Raw genomic sequence first — 27,467 nt, forward strand, 5'->3', positions numbered from 1 at the left:
CTGATTCCTATTTTCTATCCTGGTATATTAGGGATCCTAATCCTAACTATATACAATTAAAAGACAGATTCTTACCAACAAAATATAATATGATTGATAGATAATTTTATTTCTTAAACACGTAATCAACAGTTCGATCCCTGACTCACTCTAGTCCTTAGCTTTCTGCTGAGAAACACCCTGATAAAAAAAGGGCAAATTCCTGAATTTTTTTAACGTTCCTAATTTTTACTTACACACATTTATAGGGCCAACAGATTCCTTGGATAGCAAAGCAAAAACGGATTCCTTGATGAATACGACGATCAATATCTCTGGGGGTATCCTGAGCTAACTTGACTTTCCTTGCTCTTGAAATTGTCAAACCAATTTGTCTGAGTATCCCATATTCAATCGAAAGTTGGCACATCATTGCATCTTTTGCAGCCAATAACATTCTACTCTTTATTATCAATTCATCATGATCAATGAGCTGAAAAACCATCTTAGAATCATAAATGGATAAAATAAGCACCTATTTACAAACCCCCAAAACATCCTTCTCAATCCTTGTTTCATTTAAGCAGCTTTCACCCTTTAAGGAGACTGCCACACCCATGATGGAGATTCACCTCCTTAAGCTTCTAGAGATGACATCAACATGAACTGCTGCCCTTCCAAAACTGCAGACACAAGGATCCTTATTTTCATTGGAAAGGGAGGACATTGTAGAAAACCTCAATTTCCTTTCTTCAAACTGCTCTCCAGCAAACCAGTATATATCATCAAATCCAATAATATAAACAGTATAAAGCTCACCATGGGTTTATCAATAGTTGATCAATTTTTAGATGATCGATAACCAGTGATCAGCTACCACAGTCCCCGTTAATATATTTGTAATGAGTTCATTCGTTCAAGCACCATTAAAGCAACTTGTAACATCTGTCTAGCTTTTCTATCAGGAGTGCATCTATCATTCTCCATTTCCTTGTAAATAATGGGAACCTGACCATAATATTATCAATTTATCAGCATGAAATAGGCAACTAGATTTTACAGCCTGAGTTTCTTCCTTTTACTAAAAAGAAAATTGCATATTATCAGAAAACAATAAAAACAACTTTGTTTTGCAGAAGAAAAAAGACAATAAAATAATTGAAGAATTCACACTACCTCATCGAACTTTTTGGCCCTTATAAATGCCTTCATAAGTGTAGTGTAGGTGACCACATCAGGGCTAACACCCTTCATAAAGTTATAGCAATAGCATCAGGGACTTAAAAAATATTGCATTAATAGAACATAATGATGATATTTCCACTGCCAACTAGTAAGGCTTACACTTTCTTTTATATGATGATAAACAGACATTGCTTCCATATATCTTCCAGCATTACCAAATGCATTGATTAACATATTGAGCATGACAATGTTTGGTTCAATTCCCTCTGCTTCCATAATCTGCAGCACCATAATGACCTGCTCACACAAGCCCTGACAAGAAAACAAATCAGCCTTACTGAATACTTGCAATCTTAAAGAAGCAAAGCAATTAAGCATCTTGCTTTTTTTCTTTTTCTTTCTTTTTTTGTTGAGCTACAAATGTAACAATCATATTATTTTTACCAGTTAGAGATTACTAAATCTGTAGCCAAGAGAAAGAGTGGGAAAAAAATAGAAAGAAAAATTTAATGATATATCATTCTCTGCATTCCAAAAATTGCAAAATTACTCTTCCTAAATGGTCCAAAAATGTGACTCTTCAAAATTTATTTCATTATAACATTAACATTGTTGGTTATTATACAAATATGATACCAGAACATCAACTTTTAGAAGTTTATTTTCTTATATAAATAGTTATATCTAAAGGGAAGGTTGGACAAACGAACAAGAAAAATTAACATACCTGCTGAGCATAAGCATTTGCTAACACACAAAAAATGCTCGGTGAAACTAGCACACCTTCGGACTTTAGTGCTTGTACACACTCCCTGGCATTCTGAAATTTCCCATATTGTCCATATATATCAACCAAAACAGCATAAACAGCCCCATATTCTTTGTTTCCCCTGATTTTCATGCTTTCAAAATATTTCTTTATTATGCCCCACTTTCCCTGCTCCCCCATGCAGCTAATGATGGTGACAAAGATCTTAGGGTCTGGATATAATCCTTGCTCTTGCATATCAGTAAACAAATGAAAGGATTTCATGAAATCACCTTCTTTGCAGTGCCACTTAATGAGTGAATTCCATGTCACTATGTTTGGCCTCACACCTTCTTCTTGCATTTTCTTAAACAATTTCAACGCCTCGTCTAATTCGCCATATTTGCCAAAGGTATCAATAATACTGTTACAAATATGAATGTCTAAAGAAATCCCCCTCTCCCTAATCTCTTCCAAAACCTCTATTGCTTTCTTCCACATCCCATTGTCCCTATAAATCCCAACAACCTTGCTATACACAAATGAGTTAAGTGGAAACCCCTTTTGCTTCATCACATTGATTGTTGACCAAGTATCTTCCAACCTTCCAGCACCAACATAGTAATCCAGAAAGATCTGATATGTCTCTTTACTCCTCCATATGCCTGAGTAATCCATTTCCTTCAAGACCCCATTTGCAAGTCCTAACAGACCTTTCTTCAAAAACCCTCTAAGCAAACTGGTGTAAAAATTCAGTTTGGGTTTATAGCCATCACAAATCATTTCCTTGAACAACATATCAGCCTCTGAAGTCCTTCCAACATTTCCAAGGGCTTCAATAAGACAAGCATAAGCTGTGGAACTGAGGTGAAACCCCTTAGCTTCCATTTGAGATAGAAGAGACATAGCTCTGTCCAAGTCTCCTTCTTTGCAACATTCACAGATAAATTGGCTGCACAAATTACTGGAGAGTTCTTCATTTTCCCCAATATCAGGAATCTTAAAAAGCATTGTTTTGCTTTTGCTATCAAATTCTGAACCCACTTCTTTAACACCCTTGTTTCGAACCCAGCGATTGGGGAACTTAAGAAAGTTGGATTTTTTACTACATTGGGTAACAATTGCACGAGGGATGCGTAGAAGAGGGTTACCGTGATTGTATGACAGTGAAATTTGCATAGAGCGGAAAACGGAGTGAATATCCATGCTACTATTGCCTTGTGCTGTTTCTGTTACAAACAAGTATCACACGGTTCAAATGCAAACAACATATTCTCGGAGAACAGAACCAAAGACAAAAGAACCAATGCCGGAAAATAAAATGAAATAAAAAAGATGCAAAGAAATTTATGGCTTGAAGGTTTGACGTTATCTTCGGAGTAATCTGAGCATTCCAGTTGCAATATCTGAACCCAGTCAAGTTGGTTTGTTTTGGAGCAGGTGGCCACTTTTCATTTATAGTTTTTATTTTATAAAAATTCAATATATTTAATGATAAAATAATAGTATTATATAATTAATTATTAACTAATAACATTTAATATTTATAAAAAAAAAATATTGGAAACAAATATTATTATCATAAGTTTTTTAAATTTGACTTTTACTGTTAATTTTTTTATAGACCATGATATTAATATCTTATGAACAATTTTATTGGAGTTAAATAGAATTATCGTAGATAAAAAAAATTATTTAAAATGTTTAAAATTAAAACTTGAGAATTGAGGTATGGATTAAAATAAAATAATATCATATGAATTAATCCATACACTCTGTGTTATTAAGGAATTTGATGTCTCATGTAAACATACATTTTAAAACTTGAATAAAATATTATTTTAGTATTTCAATTATTGGAGATTTTGTTTTTAGTCTTTCTTTATTTTACTTTCTTTCACATTATTTGTTATTTTCTTATTATGACTAAAATAAAAAAAAAAATTGAAACCAAAATGATTAAAAAAAATTATATGGAATTCTGAAAGATGTGAATAAAAATTATTGAGTCATGTCATTCTATGATACTTCCAAAAAATTGGTATTGTTCCTCAAAGTATTGTTCGGTTTATCTTTTCATCCGTGTGAGTTTGAGAATTCAGTGACGCGAAGGATGTAGATCGCAAAAATTTTCTCTACATTGAGTACTTACTTGGCCGCGGCAACAAACAGCTTGATCAGCTTAGAAACCCTGGTACTGCTGGGTTATCTTCGTTGCAGCTTCATTTCTTCAAAATTAATTACTCTGACCCTTCAACTAAGGGTTAAATGCTTGTCATTAATTATCACTGCGTGAGATATTCGCAATTTATCAAGTCAAAACGATTGATATAAGTAATTGAGATGCTTACCTTTTTTTTGTCTAATAAAAGAAATCAGTTGCTTACTGTGGACTTGCGTTTGTTTGATTATGTATATTTCCCACATGAATTTCCCCATAACATATAGATTAAGAGAGCCAATGAATTCATTTGTGTTTGGGTCGGACAGGACTCCATTCAATGGATCCGTTTTTGATATCCAATACCAATTTCTCAAAAACTTCTGAGTATGTACGAATCCACTTTTGGATTATCTCAACTTGAGTTTAAGATTGGTCAAACATAATTTGGTATTGTGTTATGAACATGATTTCAAGTTTAAGACATAAGTTTCATTCAAGCTATTTCTATTATTTTTTTTATTAATACTAAGAGGAATCATAATTTTTGTTCCATGTATCCCTTCAATAATATAACTCATAATTTTTGCATCTCTATACATGAGTTTTATTATGTCCGGTTAACTAGTATATCACTTACCCGTATACTGCACATACAACAACTCATACAAACAAACAAAAAAATATTTTACTTAATTTTTTTTGTAAAAATATTATAAATTTAACTATTTTGTAATGAATGGCAATACAAAAGATGTTTTTACATGGATATTAAACTTATTTTGGTAATTACACGTCCAAAATCAATTTTGATTACTAATTTTCGAATATTATACACCATAATTAATTTTATAATATCTATTTTTCAAACAAAAAATCACATTAGTTCAAACTCACATTAATGTTGAATCAATTCTATAAAAATATGTTGATTCAAAATTTATTCTACAAATGCATTACTAAACTTGCACTTTACTAACATGGATATTTAACGCGGCCCATGCAAGTTAATGAATTCTGCAACCACTTTTAACCGCAATTTATGATTAACTTTAATAAACACTTTAGCACACTAATATATGAAATACAAAACCACGTTAGTACAAGGGACTCAAACTCACGTTTAGTCAAATCACAAGTAAAGGAACATGTATCAGCAAGGCTCAAATGGGAAAGTAAGGCATCATAATCTCAATTAATTTTTCTTTTGAATCCTTCGAGGAAACAACAGGCCAAGTGAACTTTGATTTTCAAGAAATCGTAACATCAGAGCACTCGAGCTAAGAAAAATTATATTTTGATGTTCATAATTTAAAGCAGTACAGAATACAAGAAAATCAATAGCAGGTTACACCGAAGGAGCCATCAAATTAGAGTATGCTAATACTAGGATGTGGTTAACATACAAAAACATTATCGAGGAGCACCATAAACTTGGGTGGAGTCGTATTGATAAGCAGCCGGCTGGGGGGACAATGTTTTGCCATACACAGCCGAAGCACTTGCTGGTACAGCTGCATAACCAGCTGGTTGCGTGTTAGACTGTTCATAACCAGTTTGAGTGGGAGTGGGTTGAACATAACCTGGCTGCCCACTTGGTTGGGCTGTACTATATGCTGGTGCAGCACCAGTGCTATAACCAGGATCTTGGGGTGCTTGGTAGCCATAAACTGCGTTGTTGGGAGCCGGCTGCTCAGGGTAACTTGGCTGTGAAGATGGATATGATCCATAACCAGTGGGACCAACCTGCGCATAACTGGCTGCAGGCTGGGCAGCAGGCTGACCATAAGTGGGTTGTGCACCAGGCTGGGTATAAGGTGGGCCAGATGCAGGCGGTGGGTGACTGTAGCCATCTGCAGCTGGTGCAGACCCATAACTTGGATATGCTGTTTGTGATGGCCCAGATACTGCATATGGGTATGGTTGTTGTGTTGGCATATTCGTGCCATATGACTGGGCAGGAGTTGAACCTTGATAAGGCATATCCCCTGGTTGAGTAGCTCTAGGGGGACCATAAGATTGTGGAGGCTGTCCCTGTGATGGCATGCCATATAATGGTGGCTTGCCATACTGCTGCGGTGCAGGGTAATTAGGTTGAGCAACAGCCTGAGGATAGGTTGATTGAGAATTTACATGTCCCCCATAAGAATGTTGAGTAGGAGCACGATTTTCATACTTTGACTCATCATATCCCTGTCCATAACCTTGTTGGGGAAGTCCTGCCTGAGAATAAGCTGTCTGATGACCATAATCCTGGCCTTGTGGCTGTCCATAGTTGTAATTCACCTGAGCTGGGGTTGGTACCATAGAAGGTACAGGGGAAGGACCCGCACCATGTGGGGGGGCTGAACTGGGAAGCTGTGTGGATGGTGGAGCTTCGGATAAATGACCCCCTTGTCCTCCATAATACTCATAACCACCATTATGTGGCGGTGGCCCTTGAAAGCTGTGGTGAGGCCTTTGCTCCCAACCAGAACCAAAGCTGCTTCTTGGAGCCATATGTTGAGGATAGTTTCCATATGGTGGAGGAGCATATGGTTGATTGTGAGAAGGATACGGCCCACGATGCTGGTAATCATATGCTGTTGGCTGGCCAAAATGAGAGCCCCGCTGACCCCATTGGGGTGGGCCACCAGATCCACGGGGTGGGCGATAGGCCTGCTGACCAAAGCCACCAGATGATGGCCTGACAGGCTATACAAGCAAAACACAAGGTAAAGTAAGTAAATAGGGAAATTTTCTTAAAACAGAATAATATCAGTATACATAGAGCTAAGCCAAAGTAACTTTTCATACCCATTTTGAGAAAACATTTAATAGCCATGATTAGTCATATTCAAAGCTAAAAGTAAAAAAAATAAAAAAATTGCTTGGGAACTAACAGAATAGCATGCAGTAGGCTGTCAAAATAATGCAATATCCATAGCCTGTCGCATCATCAGGAGCTCGACCACAGTAGTTAATCAAGTAGACACTAACAAAATAAAATCACACCAAATGCTTGATGTTATCACAGGGAAAAAAGATCTCACATCAGCAAACAAGTGAGGGAAAAGGAAGGAGCCTGACAATGACAAAGCAAAACTCATAATGCTCTATGAGCTAAATTTCAACCTATCAATTCAACAACTAACCAGAGCTAGCCAATCTTACAAGAGATGACACATTGAGGTTTAAATTCTGCCTCTTAACAACATATCAATGTGTTCTATTAAAAAATGTTTAAAACAGAATAAGGTGAAAACTGAAAACAAGAAATACCAAGTCGATATAGAAGGGACCACCAGTCACTAGATATTGAATAAGTCAATGTTACCTATAATCACTAATCCGTCATAAAAGTAAAGACAAGTACAGCCAAAAGGTAATGAAAATGCATGCTAAGATCAAACACAATATCCTTCCACTCTGTTATGAAGATCCACAAAAGCACACTAAGTTTTCAACATTCAAAATTCATTTTTGAATCAACAAACAAGGTTTCCTTGCCTTTCAATACTTACAACATCAATGTAGCATTCATCTAACATGCTAGCACTTTAAACCATGAGTATCATTAGGTTAAATATGTTAGAGAGCATGCAAATGAACACCATATACTGACACTGACCCCTGATCATACGACTACTTTAATTGCAATTTCCTCGACCTCAATAATCACCAGATGACATGAATTGCTTATTAAATATTTCTTAGTATAGAACTAGATAAAGAAACAAAAGAATACAACCCCAACACAGTTAAAATCATCAGACTCCATTACTTCACCAGGTATGACTCTTTCCTTCCAAAATCTCTCATGCAAATCACACAGCAGCTCTATTTGAGCACCAAGGCCAGCACAACATTAGTCTTACTGAATCATGATTTTTAAGTCTTGAAGCAATCTTACCAACCATTAAACATCCTGCAATCTGAGGTTTTAATGCCAGCCACCTCTCTTCAGTGGATGAAAGTGAATATGTTGTCTATGCTACATCAAGAAAGCAATGCTGACCCCAGGGAAAAGGCAATAGCCAAATCTGCATTTTTAAAGCCAACCAATTCGAAATTGGCACCTTCAAGAAAAATAAAACATTGCAACTGACATCTTGGTTCACATATACGATCTTCCTAGAAGATTTAATTGACCTTGGCATGGATTATTGATCAATTTCCAAACTCACGAACACTGTTTCAGGTGATCAATCTCACTTCTATGGCAGCAATTGATACAATACTTCCAAAATGGATCATACAGGCATTGAATACATGGGACACTTCCTTGAACACAATCATGATTTCAATTGCTTTCACAAACAATTGTGGAGTACCACTGAACCCAAATAGAACAAACATAAAAAAATATGAAGTTTTGTCTAGATCCCTATTATATACATGCACCCTACATGGAAAATGTCTAGATCCCGATTTTACATGGATAATTATATAATTAATCATTTTTTAGTAATTTGTTTATTTTGCATGATAGTTTCAAATGATGTGGTAGATAGACCTCATAATTATACAGAAAAAAATTCAACATCAGTCACCAATATGAAATCTAGGCAAACTGGTGGTGCATACTTTCAAGTAAGAGCAAAGCATGGCATCCTTCCACATAGTACTTAGTATCATATCAACACCATAAGTGCTAATCCAGAACAACAAAACTTTACAAGCAATGTGTCGTGGTATTACCCAATAACTCCACAGCAAACAAGACATAAACCTTAGATTTCCATTCAAAAAAAGAACTGGAAGTTGGCACAAAATATGGTTCTGGATGCAGAAATACAAGATAATCAGACTACCACAGGTCATGAAAAAAAAATACTACAATTTGTTCAGCCAAATTCAACGCATGCAAATATCTTGACATAAAATCACAACACACATATCAAAAGAATGCAGAATTGTGAGCATTAATATAAGAACTATACTAAACAGATAAGCACCAATGATATCTGAACTTTAAAATTGTGAAATTTCTCAGCATAAGCATGGATAGTCAAACAAACCTGATTCATGACCTCCTTTATCAATTCTTGTGCAATTTCAATTTGCCTCTTATCACCAGTAACTTGGACAGTCCTTTCTTTGGAATCATCCCCTTCTGGAAGATGTTGAGGTATCAACTAAAACATGAAAAAAGAACATCGTCAAAATACACAAGCTAAATTCAAAAGAGGAGAATGAAAGGAGAAAATATACAAGAATCTCATCAATCAACTCTCTCTCTCAAGTGCCAAACGCTTCTGTAATGTTTTAATTAAGATTAAATAGAAGAGATTATTAAATTATTAAAGGGGAGTTATCAATTCCATATAGTAAAACAAAGCAGCCACACCCAAAACTGCTAGGCTAGCAAGATGGTTGATATAATTCATTATACATGTACATAAATTCTAAAAAATAAAGAAAAATATCAAAAATTAAATACATACATAATCAGGATTCAAAAGTCAGTGTCAAGCTAAACACACAAAGCAATTACAACAGACATCAAGCAATAAAATAAGTTTAAGCCTCTAAGCTCAAAAGAAACTCAATGCACAAGAAACAAGTGTGAGCAACACTTCAGCAGAACAAACTTAAATTTCAAAAATAAGAATGATTTCCGGATGCAAAGGAAACCAGGAATCCCTTCATTATTATATTCTAATTTTAGCATCACAGAGAATCAAATATTGTCATTATTATTAAATTTTTAAGCTTCAATATAAAGACCAATATTAGCAGCTTAATCCTTTTCCAATTTAGATCCTGCCTAAACCACACATGTTTAGTATAAAAATAAAAAGGTTCAAGGTAAACGATAACAACTACCTGGATGCGTGCCCCGGATTTGGTCTGCAGGCTTTTAATTGTTTCCCCACCTCTCCCTATGATTAATCCAACCTGCATAAAAGAAACCAATGTTACTCAATGTTTTATACATAAACATAAAACATGAAAAATAACCTTTAAAAGAAACTAGAATACATTATTAGTTTATCACCTTTTCATTTGGAACTTGTATCTGAATTTGTTCAGATCCCACGGTAGCTTGAGCAGGGGAGAGGCCTCGAGCTACAAGTGAAGGAGAACCCCCAGCATCAGCCTGTAGAATCTCAAAATGAAACAACAACATTGTAAGAATAAAAGCAAGAAAAAAGGGAACAGCAAGAATGAGAAAAAGATTGGATGTGATATCAAACCTCTGCAATCACAGCATTCATTAGTTTTTCTGCCTTATCAATACTTTCCAAACTTCCTATCAATTCCACAGACCTTGTTGCACAGAGAGGATCAGCATCAGCATCCCTCGTGATCTGAATCTTTGCACCTGAATTGTACTGCAGGTATCGTATAGTATCTCCAGCCTTGCCAATAAGTACACCAACCTGTGCATAAGTAGAATAAATCCATTAAAGGACTGCTCCCAATCCAAGATAGAAATTCCATTATACATTGATTAGAAAATAAGACAGCTTCTGGAGAAGATGTAACAAAACTGTGACCAGTCAATAATATGATAAAGAACTGGGAATGGTATGCAGAGAAACCCCAGAACCAAAACAAGTTCAATAGAGGACCAGCTAAACAGGATTTTAAACTTTTAGCCTTGAAACACCTTAACACACACACCCTCATGCCCAAAACAGGAAATTTGAAGTGTGAAGTTTACAGAAATAGACATCTACAGTGGCCCAACATCAAGACTGGATAAACTTGAGGCTTGATACCATATTAGAAATGAATTGAACCTAACTCGACCCAAAAAATAGCTCAAGAGGAAGAGGATTCCCAGGTTTTGTAAAAGAGTATTTTGGCTATATTCCTATAGCTAATGTGAGGCCTCTTAACAGTATGAAGTTTAATTACAGAAGAAATACACATAATACATTTAGTGCTCAAACACTGATATACATTTTGACTAACATTTTCAAACTGAGTCCAATTCTAAAAACATGTTAGAGCCATACAAGCATATGCCCAACACATAACTGATACTAACATTATACAAAAGATGAAGTAAAACTACAAACCATGACAAAGGAAATTTCTCAAATGCATTGTGTTTGACAAAGATAAATGTTCAGTGGAACCCATAAAATCTAGTATTGACATATACATATAACATACTTGAGCCCAATAACATGCATCTAAGAGAATTGAAATACCTTGTTGTTAGGAACCTCAATTTTCCGTGTAGTTATTTCATCCCCAGATGTAGGTTGCTTTTGCCCAGAAGATGTATCTTGCTGAAAGCAAGTACAAGAAATTCATACAAATAATATTTTGGAGTAATATACAAATAGGTAAGAACAAATATGCTATTCAAATATCTAGGAATTCTTCACACAATAACCCACTTATTAGATCAACAGAAATTCAGAATCATAATCAACACCTTATTATAGGGAACTTCCACATTGTGCAAAGCAGTGTCAACTGAATTAGGTTGCTTGTCTCCAGAAGAAGCATCTTGCTCAGTTGAGTCCTTAGATTGTTGTTGAGTTTCTTTAGAAAGCTCCTCTGCATTTTCTTGTCCAGAGTCCTCTACGTGAGGTTCTTTGGCATCAGCTGGCTCGTTATTCTCAGCTGAAGTTTGTTCATTAGCAGTTGCCTCTGAATGATCTACGGATATAGTTTTATCATGCTCGGGAGTGACATTCTCCAGAGTGGATCTTTCCTCAGTCTCTTTTCCTGGCTCAGCAACCTGCTCATCTTGATGCCCATTTGTATTATTAGCTGTTGACACCAAAACCAAAGCATGATTAACACCTAAAGTTCTTTACAATAAAGTACCATGAGGAATGCTAGCAACATACTCTTTCTAATACACGCACTTATATTATAAGAAAAAAATGAGTGAGATTCATTAAACAAGGGTGTGTTGTTAGCATTTATCATAGTGTCATTGTAATATCAAACCATTTCTACTCTTTCTTTCTCTTTCCCGCCTAAATCCTATATCATCCTCGAGAATAGTGAAGAAAATAAATTATTATTATTATTATTGCGAGCATTGCAAAAACACGAATAGTTGAGATGGACAATAACAGTACCGAGGCCATCCTGGTGGTCGTCGAGGCGGAGGCGCTTGTTCTCGGTCTCGGCGGAAACCGCGGCATCGGCGTTCTCGGCGTCGGAGATGGAGATGGAGTTGGCATTAGATTCGGTGTTTTCGGGTTGCAGATCTTCGAGCTTGCGTTTGTTATCAGAGGGAACGGGGCTAGCAGCGGGTGCCACAACTTCTTCCTCCGCCATGAACTGTGACTGTGAATGAGAAGCGCGCGCGCAGAGAGGGAAATGACTGAGTGAGTTCGATCGAGAGGAACAGATATTTTTTGTGTCAGTGCCACTGGTTCTGATTTTAGGGTTACGACCTACGCACCCCAGTCGCACCCTTGGGTTTAGTACTACTACCCATCTATAATCTACTGTGCTATCAATCTATCTTGCCTATTGGGCTTTTTCTGTTGTTAATGGGGTCCAGAAAATGCAACAATTCTATGGGTTTGAGTCCTTTTATTTTTCCTTTTTGCAAAACTGAATTATTTTTGTGAATTTTTATTCTATTAATCTTATATACAATGTTTTCTTTAAGTTTAGATATATTTTTAGTCTCTTAAATTTACACCAATCTTATCTTTGGTCTTTCAAATTGAAAATTATTTTTTTTTCCCCACAATTTAAAAAATAATAATAATCTCTCTTTACATAAGTCGTTAGTTGTTAATATATGATAAATAATGTAATTTTGGAAAATCAATTTATGAAATTTTTTTAATTATCATAATTTGGTTGTGTTAAAAAATACCATAATTTAACTTATAATTAAAATTTATATATTTTTTTGACGGTTATAGACCGCCAAAATCTAGAGAGTAAAAAAAAATCATATTCTCAAACAAATTAGTTACACCACAATTTAGATACCAAACAAATCAAATATTCAGATCCTTACTTTTTTTCCTTTGATTTTATCAAAACCTGAAATCCATTGGAAAAGAAAGCAAACAAGAGGGATCGAGGATGAACATTCCAAGTGTTTGGTTGAAGAAGATCTGAGAAGGAAGGGAAGGGGTGAGAATGATGGAGATCGAGTGCAGGGTTGAAACCACGACGTTGTTGTGGAGGTTTGTCTTCACAAGAAGGAGTGACATGATAAAAGAATCTCCTAGACATATTATTAAATAAATCAAAATGATAAATTGATAAAACTACTCCTAATTTAGTTCATTTTGATGGTTAATTAAGGAATCTTTTACCTCAACACATGTTATGCATTTCATGTGTACATTCACATCTCTTGTATACCCACTTAGCTCCCTAATGTTCAGATAAAAAAAATAATAGGTAAAATAAAATGACAAAAGGAAAAAATAACAACCATAAAACCTTACCACAGCTTCACTGCATCTGACTGCCGTTATCATCCTTCAATCATCATGCATCGTGCTTCATAACTCATAAGCATGCTGCATTTGCTGTAAAACTGTAAGGCATGACTGTGCAAATGTTTGATTTCGTTGTATGTGATTGGTGAGCTTCAGTTCAATGCAAGGATGTTCTGTATAGCTGTAAGGTATGACTGCTTTGATTTCACATCTGCATTTACTCTTGCAGATATTCGTGTTTCTTTTTCTATTTTGTCTGTGTTTGCACCAGTTGTCCTCTATTTTTCACTTTTATTCCTATGGATTTGGTGTACCTAACTTGTCTAGATTTTCACTTATATGAATTATATTTGACTTTCTGTTTCTATTATTAACTATCTTTAATCAAAATTTGCTTCATCATCAAAGCATGGGAGGATCAATTGCTGTGCATGTTGCTGCAAGGAGATCATTGTCCACCTTGGCTGGGTTGCTTGTTGTGGATGTTGTAGAGGTTGGTTTCTATAGTTAATTTCCATTTTGCTTTCCATGGTTACTTATTCATCATTGGCAAAGAAATGTTAATTGTGTGAAGAATTTCAGGGAACAGCAATGACTTCACTAATTCATATGCAGAAAATCCTATCAAGCAGGATGCAACATTTTTCAAGCATTGAAAAAGCTGTAAGCTCTGGCTCTAGCCTCTATACCTTCTTTCATCTGCATTTCAAGTCTTGTGTAACCTGGTCTAGACAGCTATTTTTGGTTTCGATCTTATTTATTTTCTTTGCATTTGTTGTCATTTATTAAAACATTCTTTAAATATTTAGTTTTGCATGTCACCGTAATCCTAATTTATTATACACTTCTTGAATATTGGGTCCTGTTTTAGAAGTGTCCCAGAAATTGATGTTTGAAACTTTAAATTTTTTTATTGAAAGATCTTAACAAAATTTTAATATAATAATTATTTTTAATGATAAAAGAGGCCAGATTGCTGTAAATTGTCAATTTTTTAACTAGAAATAATAATGTAACAGCTTCATGGCAAGATAGTACTAGTTAGTGCACAAGGTGCATGGTTGTCCATGGTGTAGGAGCCATGTGCCTGGAGGCAAGAACCAAGCACACCAAAAGTGTTCATTTGTGGAAGGTCTTGAACTAGAAAAAAAAAAGTACGTAGAAACTGATAATGAGTACCTTTGGCTGTTATAACCATAGCTTAAATTTACCAACATTATTGCGTTAGTACATGCCAAGTGGTTTTGCTTTATTTTATTTTATTTTATATGATCTGTCTCTGCCACGCACCGGCCAATTGCATACCATAAGTGCAAAAACATCAATTGAGAATTTGTTGAGGAGGCATTTATTGCGTGTCATATGGCTGTCTTAACATATGTACCTACGTAATGTAGTTTTTGATAGTATGCTATAGGTTTAAGTGATGCTTCATTGTTGTTTCATTTATTCTGGTGAATTTTGACTCGAGTTGAAAATGCTTCCGTGCAGATTGAATGGAGTGTCAGGGGTGGCTCTTTAAGAAATATTGATTCTGCTCGTGTATCAATCCCTGCCACGTTAAAGTATGATGATTCAAAGAAATGGTTAGTACCACTCTTAGCCTTTCAGAATATCGGTAGAATAATTCAAACTATAAAGTTGTTCCTTTATCCATTCTAAACAAGCCGGTTGCGTAGACTTTTAGTTTTAGTTTTATGCTTGATGTTGCAGCTATCTTTACCGAACTGAGCTGGAAAAGACTGAACAATATTGGAAAGGCTGGTATGTTTTATCTTATTTTCTCAAGCTCGCTGCTTTGAAACCAATGGCTTTCTATGTGTTCTAAGTAAGAGGTAGACTGTTTGGGGCTTCACTTGTGATTGTTTTTGGATAATTGCCTCACACTGCATGTAAATGGATTTTGTCCATGGGTCTTTATACAGAAACAATCACATAAAACAATGACTATGGGCTCTTTCTTTCCACAGTTTGTTTTTTTGGTTTAATAATTGTATGTTGATATACTTCCTTGTAATGCAAAACATGATTACTTGATTCTAAACAGAGAACTAGGCTAAATTTGTCATCGAATTGAAAATAACTTTTATGGTATCTTTATCATCCCATTAAACAGTTTATAATTTTTCTTACAGGTATGAAGGCCTCTCAGATAAATTTTTGTCATGTCCCGTTCCAAAGCTGTTGTTATTAGCAGGAACAAGAATGCCCAGTTGGATGTGTGGTGAGTGGTCACACAAGAAAGGATAAGATACAGTGTAAGACGAGATATTGGTATGACACTAATTGATGAAAGGGTAACAGAAAATCGGTAAAGTTGATTGGACATGTACATAGGCCGTTGGAAGCACAGGTGAGGAGAGGAGATTGCATGGTTGTTAGTCCTGTGAAAAGGGGGAGAGAGTCGAAGAAGGACATTGGAGGAACGAGGAAGTCGTTAAGAGAGATCTAATGGTGAATAATACCTCTAAAGATTTGGAAACGGTGTTGTGTGATCAAGTAGCTGACTTCACTTAGTGGGATAAGACTTTTGTTGTTGTTTTTTAATTAATTTCTATAACTCAAATACATAATCTTGTAAATGGTAGCTGTCTAAATATCTTTCAAGATTATTTTTTCTCCTTGCTATAGATCAATGAAGGAACATGGATTCAGTATTTCTCAGTATGTTGATTGTCATGCACTAGTATCATCATAAAATATGTCCCACACTCTGATTCTTCTTTTTCTCTGTTCGTTTGTTACAATATGTAATGGAAGCATTTATGAACATAATTTTGAATTCATAATAAAATTTATGGCAATAAGAAAATTTGATCTATGTTCTTCGTTTAAATTAAAATTTAGGTCACCCTCAGCACCAAAATGTAGATTGTAAGTTTATGTATTTTAGGAGAACAAGAAGGATTTATATAATTTTAAAATGAGGGTGGTAATTTATGATTGGGACACTGATATGAACTTTTTAAAGGAATAATTTGAGCATATATAGCACTGCATATTGTGTTATTTTGTTTCTCCTATTGTTTCTCTCTGAGAGTATATTTGGATGAGACAATTTAAAATTCTAAAGGATTTTAAATTTTGAGAATTTTAAATGCTTCAATTTAAATTTTTTTATTTTTAAAATTTTGTGTTTAGATACAATCTTTCCCTTTAACAATCACAAAATTACCATCAAATAACAGCCCTAGCTAGATTTCAGCTACTTGATCGCGACGTCATTTTGGTCGAGGAAGCTGCGGTAGACGGAGCCGAAGCCTCCCTCGCTGACAGGGAGGGCTCAACTGAAGGCGTGTGTGGCGGATTTCAGGTCGGAAAAGGAGAAGAGATGGAGATCATTGGCACAACGCTGCGCCAAGAAGTGGTGGAAGTCCACCGTGTCGGAGAACTCCGTTGACTCGGAGTCGAAGTGGGAGCGACTGTTGCTGCGCGTGTCCATTAGGCTCAGCGAACAAGCCCATGACACGCGTGAGGTAGAGCCGCCGTGCGAACTCGCTGCCGCTCCTCCCCCAACGAAATCCTCATCTTCTCCGTTTGAGAAATAGAAACACTTCATTTTCATCAGAAGAAGAACATTCCACACAATAGAATTGTTACTCAATGTTTCATTGTTTGTTTCAAAATTAGACAGAGGAAGATAATTGCCACTAAGGGGGGCTGACCGGCTCACCGTCGTGGCTTCCGCGGCTGATTTCAAATGGTTGCTACTACTGCGGAGAATGACGAACCAAAGAGAGGGAAGTGTTCAAGAGTCAGGTTACTGAATTTTCAAATTCACTCTCTAGAAGATAGAATTTGAAATTTTATTCTTTCAACTAACTAAAATTCCTTTTAAAATTCTAAAATTTTGAATTCCTTTTATTAAAATATTCAAACGGTTACTTTCAATAAAAAAAATTAATTCCCTATAAAAATACATTACCTAGTTAAATTATCCTATTCAAACATACTCTCAAGGTTGTGAGAAAATGGAATTGTTCAATTGTAGTTCTGATATTTTTTTCTAACTATTCCTGTAACAGGTCACACAATTGGTCAAATGCAAGGGAAGTTTCAAATGGCAGTTGTAAGGCATACAGGGCATGCTATTCAGGTTTGTACTAGTCATGTCTCGTTCTGCATTCATTATGTTGTTTCTGGTTTTCTTCTCTAATTTGTAATATAACAATTTATACCCTAATATTTTTAGGAAGATGTACCTGATGAATTTGCAACTCTGATTGTCAACTTCATTTCTCGTAACCAAATAGGCCCTCATGAAATTGAGGTATTTCTCTTGCTGATATCTTTACAACCGTCCTCATTGTACGGTGTGCTTGACCTTTAAATAGATGTTTTAGATTTAATTTGATTATTGCACCCCTTAGTATTTGGTTCGTATGATTCTTGATAATATTATTTTGCAGATACCTGGCCCACGCAAGCCAGCCTTTTCAAAACCTTGAATCTGGTGTTCGATAGACCAAGAATGACCACCACTGCGAGATGATGATGGTGATGGATTTCTTACTTTGGCATTCCTTTAGTTTTAATATTATTTTGTATGGCTCTATGTTTTGATGGAGGAGGAGGGTAGGTGAAGCGACAATATTTCAGACTATTATCAAATGTAATGAGCAGAGAGAAAGATGGGATTGGACATAGATTTGCGCTCATAGCTAGCCAAGTTAGTGCCTCCATCAATGTTATCCTTGGTTGTAAAGTTTAGGCATCTGGTGTTTAAAGCAGGGAATACTCCCGAAAAGGCAAGCCATGAAAAAAATGGTGAGCATCACAATTTTTTGTTTCCTAATAAAAACATCTTCACTATAAGTTTATTAACGAATGTCTTAAGAAAAAAAATTATGCATCTAGGAAGAAATGTTAATGCGATGTGATTTTAGTTCTCACTTTATCTAAAATAATAAAGATGATACCAAATTTGGGTTTCTAATTTTATTATTTTTTTACTAAATTATCCTTTAACTGTACACATTTTTATTTTTTGTTTCTAATCTTTTTTTAAAAATGGACACTATTTCCTTGCATTTTTATGAATATTGGTTATTAATAACAATAACCTTAAACAAATACATATATGAATGTACAATAAGATACTATTACAGTATATTAAATTTAATGTCTTCATAATATATATATATATGGGCATGTCGTGCCTGTCTTTCTGCAAATAAGATATAATGGAGTTTTTCAAAAGCCCTCGACTTTATGGTTAATTGTTGAACAAATTTCTTTTGGTTGTCTCAGATGAAGTTAAAAAATAAGACAAATTTTAGCACCACATTCATCTTCTAATCCTTTTGTTCATGCGGATACAAATATTTGGACATTGAAATTGTCCGATGTCCATGATGAAGGTTGCTCATAACTCAATGAAATTTTTGCCTTTCATTTATTTTTTAATGATTAAGTGTTTGATATAATGTCTCACTTAAGTATTAGTAACAATAAAATAAGAGTTAAATATTAAAAGAAAAACTATTATTACTTTAAGAAATATCTATTCATAATTTGTTATTGAGTATTTAAAAGAGATGTTACGATAAGAACATTAATAAAAAGAAAAGGAATAAAAATAATATAAAAGAAGAAGAAATATCAGGTATAATCTGAAAGAAAATGCCAATGTAACAAAGATTACGACAATTTTACCACTCACATATTTTATAGAAGGAATAAAAGTAATATAAAAAAATATATCAAATTCAATTTAAGAAAAAATACATCCGGTACATCCACTTGAATAAATTGGAATCAAGGCAAAGTTAATATGTAGTATTCTTTGAACAAAAGTCCAGTTCTATTGGAGCAGGTTTAGGGCAGCTTATTTAAACTTAGAATAAGTAATTTAAAAATAAATAATTTTAAAAAAATACTTATTTGCTCAAAATAAATATTTTTTAAAACAAAAACAACTTAGACAGACACATTTAAAAATAAAAAATTATTTATTTTATTAAAATAAGTATTATTTTTTTTAACAAACTTGGCCTTAATTCAATGACGAGATTAATCAATACATGTGTTGGCTTTTCAATATTGGGCAGAGACATATTCTCGCGTGATAACTTTCATGCAAATTACATGGCAAACTTGACTTCGGCCTCAAGTTAACGCTATTACGCTACTTTTTCTTCAAAATTGGTGCGCCACAAACGGTCCACGTCAACGAAAAAAGTTAGGGCTGGCTTTGGTTTGGAGGCCCGTGGCCAACGCGATCCAATTTCCCACCCTGCCGTCTCGCATTCATATATATATGCATGTGTTCTGAATAGTCTATTCTTCATTGCAAGTTTTCCGCACAACTCTTTCACCTCTTGTTTTCCCCAATCCTTTTCGCCTTTGTCTGCGAATGGCGTCGTTCGATCAGGCACCTCCCGGCGATGTCAAATCCGGTGACAAAATCTTCAGGACCAAGTGCGCTCAGTGCCACACCGTCGAAAAAGGTGCCGGTCACAAGCAAGGTCAGTTCTCGCCTTCGCCATTCCTCCTTATTAATGCACTTTTTAAATAGACTATTGATTTTTCAATTTTTGAATGAATATTGCTTGCATCTCTATTTTTTTTTTTTTTTTTTGCTGAATGTAAGCGTAATAAGGCCTAGATCTGGAAATCAGGTTGTTGATTGATTAGTTAAACTTTTATACGCTATGTTGTTTGTGCTGGAATTTGTAATTGTTATTGTGCCTTGTTCGTGCACAGATTCTTTATTTCTTATGAATGATCTGCCTAAATACTATTTAGTTGTTTGTGTTAATATTCGGTTTGATTTTGTCAACTGCCTTCGTGTCATAATTTTTGGTCTAATTGTGGACACGTTAGCTGAAACCGTGCAAAAGCAATATGCGCTTGAAACCGATTGCTCGTTGGTGCGTAGCACTTTCAGTTCGATGATATTAAAATTCTACTAAGAGCGTTTGATAATTCCATTGAATCCTCAATTGAAAAGTAATTATTCGGGTCTAGTTAAAGCTTAAGATTGAATGCTTGTGGATAGAAGAATTTAGTGGATTTGAACATAGATTGCGTCTATAATACCCCCTTGTTGTAGAAATCTGTGGGAGATACCTATGTATGAAGCTTAGGAATTGAAGCTGAATCTTCCTGTTGTTTTTGTCTTGTTCTTTTGTGTGATAATGATTGGACAAAGAGAATTATCCTTCCTTGAAGCACAATCCAAAGTTGGTTTAGAATGAGAAAATCTTACCAATTTAAGAATTTAATGGCTATTACAACCTATGAAGCATGGACTTCGTCGTTGGGACATAGCTAAAATCTAAAACATAGGACATGGCATATTTGTGTGTGTGTGTATATATATAATCAACGTGACAAAAATGTAAATTGATAATTAAGATTTATATCAAGGCGAACAAAGGGTGTACTTGAAACACACGAAAGGAGAGAAAAGTCAGTGAACTAGAAAAGAAAAACAAGATGAAGTGACGAACAGAAAAACCATGAATGCAAAGTCAACCAAGCAAGACGACCAGATGCCAACGAGGCAATGACGAATGGAAAATAACCAGTGGCACTGGCGTACTTGAGAATGTGAATGGATAGTGTCGTGCAAAAGGAGCAAATTGCAAACGTGAATAGAAGAGAAGAAGGTAGAACGTAATGTGAAAAAGGTTATCAAAATAGGTTAATTTTAAAAAGAAAATTTTATAATCTAATCTTTTAGGTTTATTTTTAAAAAAATTGATTAAAAAAAATAAAGGTGTCCGTTGTGTGTCCAGAGAAGTGTTCGCGGCATGTCCAAGCCCCAACAAATAAAATAAAAAATTGGACACCCCAAAAATGTGTCTCACACAGTGTTTGCTGTGTGTCCGAGGAGTGTCGGTGTTGGAAATGTGTCCAACACATTGACACAACATTCATTGGAAGTGTATGTGCTTCCTAGATTACAAGACATTGAGACATGCCTTTGGTTGTATTAGCACAATCCAAAGTTTTCATTGTATTGAGATTCTGTTTCGTGTGAAGTGTGTTCAAGAAACAAATCGTACTTGGTCACTAATGTATACATTGCTGCTTCCTTGTCCCGATTTGGTAGGCACTCAATTGATGACAATCTATTGTACCAGTTATATAATTATTTTTCTGTTGCTTCTATCACCCTCTTAAATAATGTTTATGTATTCTAATATTTGCCCTTTTGACAATCTCAGGACCCAATCTGAATGGTTTGTTTGGAAGGCAATCTGGCACAACTCCCGGATATTCCTACTCTTCAGCTAACAAGAACATGGCTGTGACTTGGGAAGAAAAGACACTATACGATTACTTGCTTAACCCCAAAAAGGTACAAAAAACTAGTATTTCTGTATGAATGGCTATTAATTACTGATCATCCAAATGTGAGATATGCTTCACCAATGTTCTCTCTGAACTGGATGGATAGAGAAGTGGGAAAGAGTGGAGCCTGGCTCCCTCTCAAAAATATCTCTTTTAAAATACATATTAATCCTTATTAATTTGAGAATGAGGACTTCTTTCTCAAAATTGTCACATGACTTTGTTTATATTTAGCATTTGTCTTTTTTTTTTTATAAAAAAATTATTACTTAAATTTAGTTAATTCTAAATTGTTAACCCAAACTTTTTATAATTGTGCCAAGAATTTTGACACATCATTTTAGTAGTTGTTTCACACATTCAGTAATTTAATTCTTAATGTCAAATGTCTTGTATCTTTGATTCTTATATAACAAAATAAAATGTTTATTCTTGTAATGAGGGTATGTTTTGTCATACTATGATCTTTATTAATTATTTGACAACGTGATATTTTTTCTTTAATATATCTTTTAATTTATACTTTTAAATTTGATATTTATATCTAAATTTAAAAGTATCTGTACAATGCATTGAGAACTTGATAATGTATGTTAAAAGTTTATTTAATTTTTGGCTTTTCCCTCATTTGTATTTTGGATCGGTCCCTGTTTCTGAATGAATCGTAAATAGTAATCACGTGCACACTACATATTTTTTTCATTGGGATTTAATGTTTTCTACTGGGTTGAATTGTTCGGTAGTAAGCTAATCTTGCATTGTGACATTGAGAAATCTTTTTCCACCGCCACATTATCTCACTGACACGCCTTCTTTTGTGTTGGGCTGTTGTGCAGTATATTCCAGGGACAAAGATGGTATTTCCTGGTCTTAAGAAGCCTCAGGAACGTGCTGATCTTATTGCATATCTGAAAGAATCCACTGCACAGTGATTATGCACTTTCATACATTCAATTTTGCAGCGTGCTTTCAAATTTCTGGAGATTTAATTTTCGGTCATTTAGTTCTGTCATGCAGGAAGTGCTGTATCTTTGGCTAATAATGTAGGCTACATTGGTCTGCAATGCTATTTTGTTCATTTTGCATTGCTTCTGAAAAAAAAACAGCCGAATATTGGCTATATCTCTTGAAAATTGAAACATTCTTATCAGCATTTGATTTAATTGGACCACAGTTCATTATTATGCTTAGCTGAATTCATCATTTTCGTTTTACTTTGGTTTTGCTTAGCTGAATATGTTACCGGGAGGGATCGTATGAATAATAAACAGTATTGAAGAGACCTTGGCTGAATCTTGCACATTTATTTAATCTTCATCATATTCTTGCATTCTATATTTTCAACTGCAAGATGTTCCATATATGACAGGCTTTTTAGTCATTTTGGCATAATTGTATCAGAAATAAAGAAGAAACCGATTTTTATTGAACTGAGAAATTTTCAAGTTCTCAAGAGACTTGAATTCTCCACTATTTCCTTTTCTCTCCTTTTATTCCCTTCTCCTTGTCTCTCCAATACAACTTGTCTCGAACTCTACTTGCTCATTGCCCGGATATGTGATTCTCTGTATTATTCTTAATATTGCCCACCTTTATAGGAGAGCATTGTCTATCAATTCCCTTTATAAGATTCTCTTTGTCCTCGCGGTGAAGTGAGGAAAGGCTTCTCTAATTGTTGATTCCCAACTATTTTCACATTCTGGTAGTTGCTGCCATTTCAAAAGCACTCGAATCTCTCTTGCATTCCTTATTACATTTGGTCTTGAGTGGATTGTAGTATCCTTCGATAGCAAAGGAGGATCTTGACCATATGCTGACATTTTAGTAGAAGCATTATAATTGGTATTGAACTAAGGGAGAGAAAAGTTGTGGATTTGAATCTCTTCCACCAACAAAATCTAATATTTGTCTATAAAAAAAAAAAAACTGCAATTGGTATTGAACCATTATTCCGCCCAAGCTAAGTACTCCGACCCCTGCTTAGGTTTGGTATTTGAAAAACAGTGAAGATATGCCTCCAAACAGCGGACCTCTCTCTGACCAGACCATCTGTTTGTGGATGATAAGCTTTAGTTGTATCCCTACTTTTCAAGGGATAGCTTGCATGCTGATTGTTTTTTATTTTCTTGTGCCTAGCTTTTTAGTTATCATGCATATTGACTATTGAGCTCCTGTTAGGTCTTATTGGGCTACGATTGGTTGGGTCTTGTTGGATCCTTTGGTTGTTTGGGTTGGATCCAAAACAAATAACAAATATTTTTTTTGGTACAGCTGAAAATAATACTAAAACTTCATTTTATCTTAGTTTCGTCATGCAGTAAAATAAAAAAAATCTTAGTTTCGTCACATTTCATTACATCCTAATACTAAAGTAAATTCATATAATAATTACTTGTTTCTAACATTATTTTCTACGATTCCTAAAAAAACCATGTATGTATTTTATATTCTCTTCCGTTCCCTACAAATCTATTTTTGCGTTGTTTTTGTTTTTTTTTGTTTTTTTTGTTTGAAGCATGGGAAAGGGGAATTAAACACGCAGTATACTAAGCTAGTTGGCGACCATTCTAATTTTAATAAATGATGGACAAAACGAGTTATCTGAAATCGGTTCTTTCTGACACGAAAACTTATTCTTTACCCAAAACATGCACAAATTTAAATAAAAAAATCTCTTATCAATAGTAATAATCTGTAAGTAATAAATAAACGTGTTGTGTCATGCGTGTAGGTGGCACACTCTACTCACACGGAGGTGGTTAATCTTATTAATTATTCCAATGAAAAGCACCTTCTTTGGTGGTGTTGGTTAGAAACGTGAGTTGTGGCAGTCAAATGTCAATGGTAAATTCCTAACACGAAAGTCATGCCTATTAGGGCCTTATAGATTCGGCCGGCTTACGAAAATGATCGCCATATTATTATAATCATACTTCTCCTCTTTATCTCCATTTTAGAACAAACAGCCTCCTTTAATTTGTTACGCAGAAATAAATAAAAAGACGACGACGTCAATGGAATCAGGAATTTAGATAGAGGGGGAAAAAGTTGAAGGTAAAAAGCCAACTTTTTTCTATTGCCTCGGTGTGACAATCAACATATAAACAAAATTCGATTTGAAACACAGTCCTTTGGATGCTTTTAAAAAGAAAAGAGGCATAGTATAGTACATTAAGCATAGAAGTCATGCCTTTAGGTTTTCATTTTTTTTTAACCTTAGAAGTCATAGTGTACATAAATTTGTTTTCCATGTGATCTGTTTAAAAATAAAAATATTTTTAAAAAAAAAAATTGCCTCTCGCTCTCTCTACCGTTTTTTTCTTCATAAAATAGATTTTTATAAACTACTAACAAACAATGTTCAATTAATCACGCGCTCAAGAAATTAAATAGATTAAGCACTAAGTACATATTTAGTTCACCTTATTTTAGAAAAACCAATTTACTTAGAAAGCTTCTTAAAAAATAAGGAATTGTTTTTAAGGATTAAACTTTACCAAACGAGCTGAAACATCACGCGCGTCTATTATATTCGTATTTGTAAATACACATGAACAATTTAAAAAAAATATTTGATGAAAAATTATTTTATTGATAATAAAATATGAAAATGACTATATATATAAAAAAAGTACAGATTCTATAATAAAGAACATTTCATGCATCAAATTCTTCACACATGGAATAAGCTACAGCTAAACAATTTTAAAAATAGTATTCTCCCTTGCCTCTCAAATTAAGATTTTCATCCATGCAAAGGTCTACATGTGTCAGATGAAAATAACATTCTGGAAAATACATTAATATTTACAAGACAACAAAATTCTTACCTAACAGTCTTATAATGCACTGCATTAATTTCGTATCCTGAATAGCCGGATAGGAGTTAATTTAATCTGCTAACAAAGGAGTATTGCTAGTAAACGAAGAAGGATCACCATTAATGAATAAACAACTGGATGATTAAGAAACATACACAAATCAATTGGAGAAACAAATGGGTCATGAAATACTGTACGCAATTTACAAATATATAATTTATTAATCCTTTTGCTTCATTGAATCAGTCTCACTAAAACCACATGATTCTTTAATCATATGTAATATATAATGCCCTAAATCAAGGGTACATTGATTATTAATTAATAGTTACGTAATTAATTACATATATTCTGGAGAGTCCCATAAAGATTCATGCTGTATTTCTTCCCATCCACTCAACTCCAAAGCATAATCATCATCATCAGAAGGCAGCATCATCATAGAGTGATCATCGAAACCAAACCTGAGTGCCTCTGCCATTTGCACCATCCACATCTTTGGTGAGTCCAATGGGGACTCATTGATGGCCTGAATTTGTGTGGGTGAGAGTCCCACTCTCACAGGAACCACACTACCCTTAATAATGTTATTGTCATTGACACATCCTTGATGATTGTTAATAGGTGACATTGTTGGTGATATTCTGAACATCACCGCCGCTTGTTGTGCTGCCACTTGGACATCTTCGGGTTTCGAACTCGTTGGACGTGGCAGCGTCTCAACTAATTCGGGGAAATTGAGTCTTGCAGCTCGTCCCCGAAGGTGTAACGCTGCCACGTCATATGCTGCTGCAGCCATCTCTGGTGACTCATAGCTCCCTAACCATATTCTGCTCTTCTTTCCAGGCTCACGGATTTCGGACACCCATTTGCCCCATTTTCGCTGACGAACTCCACGATACGATGATGTTGCCGTTGTTGTTGTTGGGGCTATCACATGACATTCTTGCATGGTGTTTCTTCTTGTTGTTTCTTGATCCATAAAGAATGAATGAAGAGAGTTTGGTGAGAGTGAGGGAGTGATGTGATGATACTATATAGTATGTGTAAGACTAAGGTCGAGAAATCAAAGGGAGAAGAGGTAAGGTTCGTCGTAGCTACACGTAAGTGGGGAACATGCTGTCAGTGAGAGAGCAATGGGGCACGCTACGTTTACTACTGTACCCTTTTTTTTTTTTGCATTATTGAATCTCTGTGATGTCACGCCAACGACTAGGATTTATTTAAATGTTGCCATTAATTAATAAATTCTTCTCTAGTTTCCCATTGTAGTATTTAATTTCTTATTGTTATTTTTTTAAATGGTGATTGACGTTAATTTTTTTTCATCTTTGCAGGTTTTTTCTTTTCTTTTTTAAAGAAGGACATCGTATAGTCCAAGCTTGTTGTCAAAGGCTGATCAAAGTGTTGGTGAGTGTAAATGAAGTTATGGGCTACGTGGCACAAAAGAAGAAAAATAAAGTGAATGAAGCTAAACAGAAAAGTAAGTGGTGGTAGCTAGTAGATTAAAATTCGACTTACAAAATGAAGGTGGAAGCAATTTTTATTATGTTAACCTTATTAAGTGAAATTTTGCGGATGCTATCCCGGCCTGGTCCCAATAAAACTCAATTAGTTTTTAATAGCCCTTTTTGCTTGTGTTGAGTTTGAATGACCTATGATATCCAGGCATATTATCCCCTTCAGCTTCTATATAATCCAATAGTTAACAACTCATAAAAGAAATCCACTAGTTAAGAATATATATATTATTCGTCTGATCTAAGGTACGTTTGTTTTAAGCTTAAATTAACAGCTTACATTCCAGCATGCATGCACATTTTCACTGTAAAATATATTATATATAATAAATTAAGTGACTTCATCACATTTTTCTCTTATCTGAAATTAATAATCTCCTTTTT

General features: G+C 34.7%; 5 protein-coding genes across 8 annotated transcripts; 2 read left to right on the forward strand and 3 right to left on the reverse strand.

Annotated features, from left to right (window-relative positions):
• Window positions 1–71: 71 nt before the first annotated feature.
• On the reverse strand, window positions 72–4,396 carry LOC100799638 (pentatricopeptide repeat-containing protein At5g42310, chloroplastic). 3 transcript variants are annotated; one of them, XM_006573776.4, is made up of 6 exons: window positions 4,264–4,396; window positions 4,065–4,169; window positions 1,892–3,141; window positions 1,324–1,476; window positions 1,156–1,227; window positions 72–987 (listed from the first exon to the last, which is right to left on the reverse strand). In XM_006573776.4, exons 3-6 carry the CDS (start codon window positions 3,116–3,118, stop codon window positions 868–870), a joined length of 1,572 nt encoding a protein of 523 aa, XP_006573839.3. In that variant the 5' UTR covers window positions 3,119–3,141; window positions 4,065–4,169; window positions 4,264–4,396; the 3' UTR covers window positions 72–867. The 3 variants fall into 3 exon arrangements, 2 of the variants coding, with proteins under 2 accessions (XP_006573839.3, XP_006573838.3); XR_412982.3 differs by lacking the exons at window positions 4,065–4,169; window positions 4,264–4,396 and having other exon boundaries at window positions 72–662; window positions 799–987; window positions 1,892–3,327; XM_006573775.3 differs by lacking the exons at window positions 4,065–4,169; window positions 4,264–4,396 and adding an exon at window positions 3,280–3,350.
• A 958-nt stretch (window positions 4,397–5,354) lies between these two features.
• LOC100800173 (far upstream element-binding protein 2) lies at window positions 5,355–12,460 on the reverse strand. Of its 2 annotated transcripts, none has more exons than XM_014777307.3 (8): window positions 12,107–12,460; window positions 11,449–11,789; window positions 11,219–11,299; window positions 10,253–10,438; window positions 10,054–10,155; window positions 9,882–9,953; window positions 9,074–9,190; window positions 5,355–6,767 (listed from the first exon to the last, which is right to left on the reverse strand). In XM_014777307.3, the coding sequence occupies exons 1-8, from the start codon at window positions 12,306–12,308 to the stop codon at window positions 5,487–5,489; spliced, it is 2,382 nt and encodes a 793-aa protein (XP_014632793.1). In that variant the 5' UTR covers window positions 12,309–12,460; the 3' UTR covers window positions 5,355–5,486. The 2 variants fall into 2 exon arrangements, with proteins under 2 accessions (XP_014632793.1, XP_014632792.1); XM_014777306.3 differs by having other exon boundaries at window positions 9,879–9,953.
• A 1,236-nt stretch (window positions 12,461–13,696) lies between these two features.
• On the forward strand, window positions 13,697–18,245 carry LOC100800704 (protein phosphatase methylesterase 1). Its single transcript, XM_003516694.5, has 9 exons — window positions 13,697–13,934; window positions 14,024–14,104; window positions 14,933–15,027; window positions 15,155–15,205; window positions 15,577–15,653; window positions 15,872–15,874; window positions 17,467–17,537; window positions 17,634–17,711; window positions 17,851–18,245. The coding sequence occupies exons 1-9, from the start codon at window positions 13,851–13,853 to the stop codon at window positions 17,887–17,889; spliced, it is 579 nt and encodes a 192-aa protein (XP_003516742.1). The 5' UTR covers window positions 13,697–13,850; the 3' UTR covers window positions 17,890–18,245.
• Window positions 18,246–19,729: 1,484 nt separating this feature from the next.
• On the forward strand, window positions 19,730–23,028 carry LOC100305937 (uncharacterized). Its single transcript, NM_001248283.2, has 3 exons — window positions 19,730–19,908; window positions 21,616–21,749; window positions 22,579–23,028. The coding sequence occupies exons 1-3, from the start codon at window positions 19,797–19,799 to the stop codon at window positions 22,672–22,674; spliced, it is 342 nt and encodes a 113-aa protein (NP_001235212.1). The 5' UTR covers window positions 19,730–19,796; the 3' UTR covers window positions 22,675–23,028.
• Window positions 23,029–25,764: 2,736 nt separating this feature from the next.
• On the reverse strand, window positions 25,765–26,617 carry LOC100788567 (ethylene-responsive transcription factor ERF022). Its single transcript, XM_003517492.4, has one exon. The coding sequence runs from the start codon at window positions 26,543–26,545 to the stop codon at window positions 25,904–25,906; it is 642 nt and encodes a 213-aa protein (XP_003517540.2). The 5' UTR covers window positions 26,546–26,617; the 3' UTR covers window positions 25,765–25,903.
• Window positions 26,618–27,467: the final 850 nt, after the last annotated feature.

Source organism: Glycine max, chromosome 1 (genome assembly GCF_000004515.6).
Source record: "Glycine max cultivar Williams 82 chromosome 1, Glycine_max_v4.0, whole genome shotgun sequence".
Lineage (NCBI taxonomy): Eukaryota > Viridiplantae > Streptophyta > Magnoliopsida > Fabales > Fabaceae > Glycine > Glycine max.

Excerpts from the sequence above, each read along its gene's own strand:
- LOC100799638 (XM_006573776.4), bottom strand. The coding sequence starts at position 3,118 with ATGGATATTCACTCCGTTTTCCGCTCTATGCAAATTTCACTGTCATAC. Across the intron at positions 1,228-1,323 it reads ATCATCATATAAAAGAAAGT|GGTGTTAGCCCTGATGTGGT; the intron begins GTAAGCCTTACT and ends AACTTTATGAAG. Across the intron at positions 988-1,155 it reads GGGCCAAAAAGTTCGATGAG|GTTCCCATTATTTACAAGGA; the intron begins GTAGTGTGAATT and ends TATTATGGTCAG.
- LOC100800173 (XM_014777306.3), bottom strand. The coding sequence starts at position 12,308 with ATGGCGGAGGAAGAAGTTGTGGCACCCGCTGCTAGCCCCGTTCCCTCT. Across the intron at positions 11,790-12,106 it reads CGACCACCAGGATGGCCTCG|CTAATAATACAAATGGGCAT; the intron begins GTACTGTTATTG and ends TGGTGTCAACAG. Across the intron at positions 9,954-10,053 it reads TACAAGTTCCAAATGAAAAG|GTTGGATTAATCATAGGGAG; the intron begins GTGATAAACTAA and ends TCTTTTATGCAG.
- LOC100800704 (XM_003516694.5), top strand. The coding sequence starts at position 13,851 with ATGGGAGGATCAATTGCTGTGCATGTTGCTGCAAGGAGATCATTGTCC. Across the intron at positions 15,028-15,154 it reads TATGATGATTCAAAGAAATG|CTATCTTTACCGAACTGAGC; the intron begins GTTAGTACCACT and ends TTGATGTTGCAG. Across the intron at positions 15,206-15,576 it reads GAACAATATTGGAAAGGCTG|GTATGAAGGCCTCTCAGATA; the intron begins GTATGTTTTATC and ends TTTTTCTTACAG.
- LOC100305937 (NM_001248283.2), top strand. The coding sequence starts at position 19,797 with ATGGCGTCGTTCGATCAGGCACCTCCCGGCGATGTCAAATCCGGTGAC. Across the intron at positions 19,909-21,615 it reads AGGTGCCGGTCACAAGCAAG|GACCCAATCTGAATGGTTTG; the intron begins GTCAGTTCTCGC and ends TGACAATCTCAG. Across the intron at positions 21,750-22,578 it reads ACTTGCTTAACCCCAAAAAG|TATATTCCAGGGACAAAGAT; the intron begins GTACAAAAAACT and ends GCTGTTGTGCAG.
- LOC100788567 (XM_003517492.4), bottom strand. The coding sequence starts at position 26,545 with ATGGATCAAGAAACAACAAGAAGAAACACCATGCAAGAATGTCATGTG.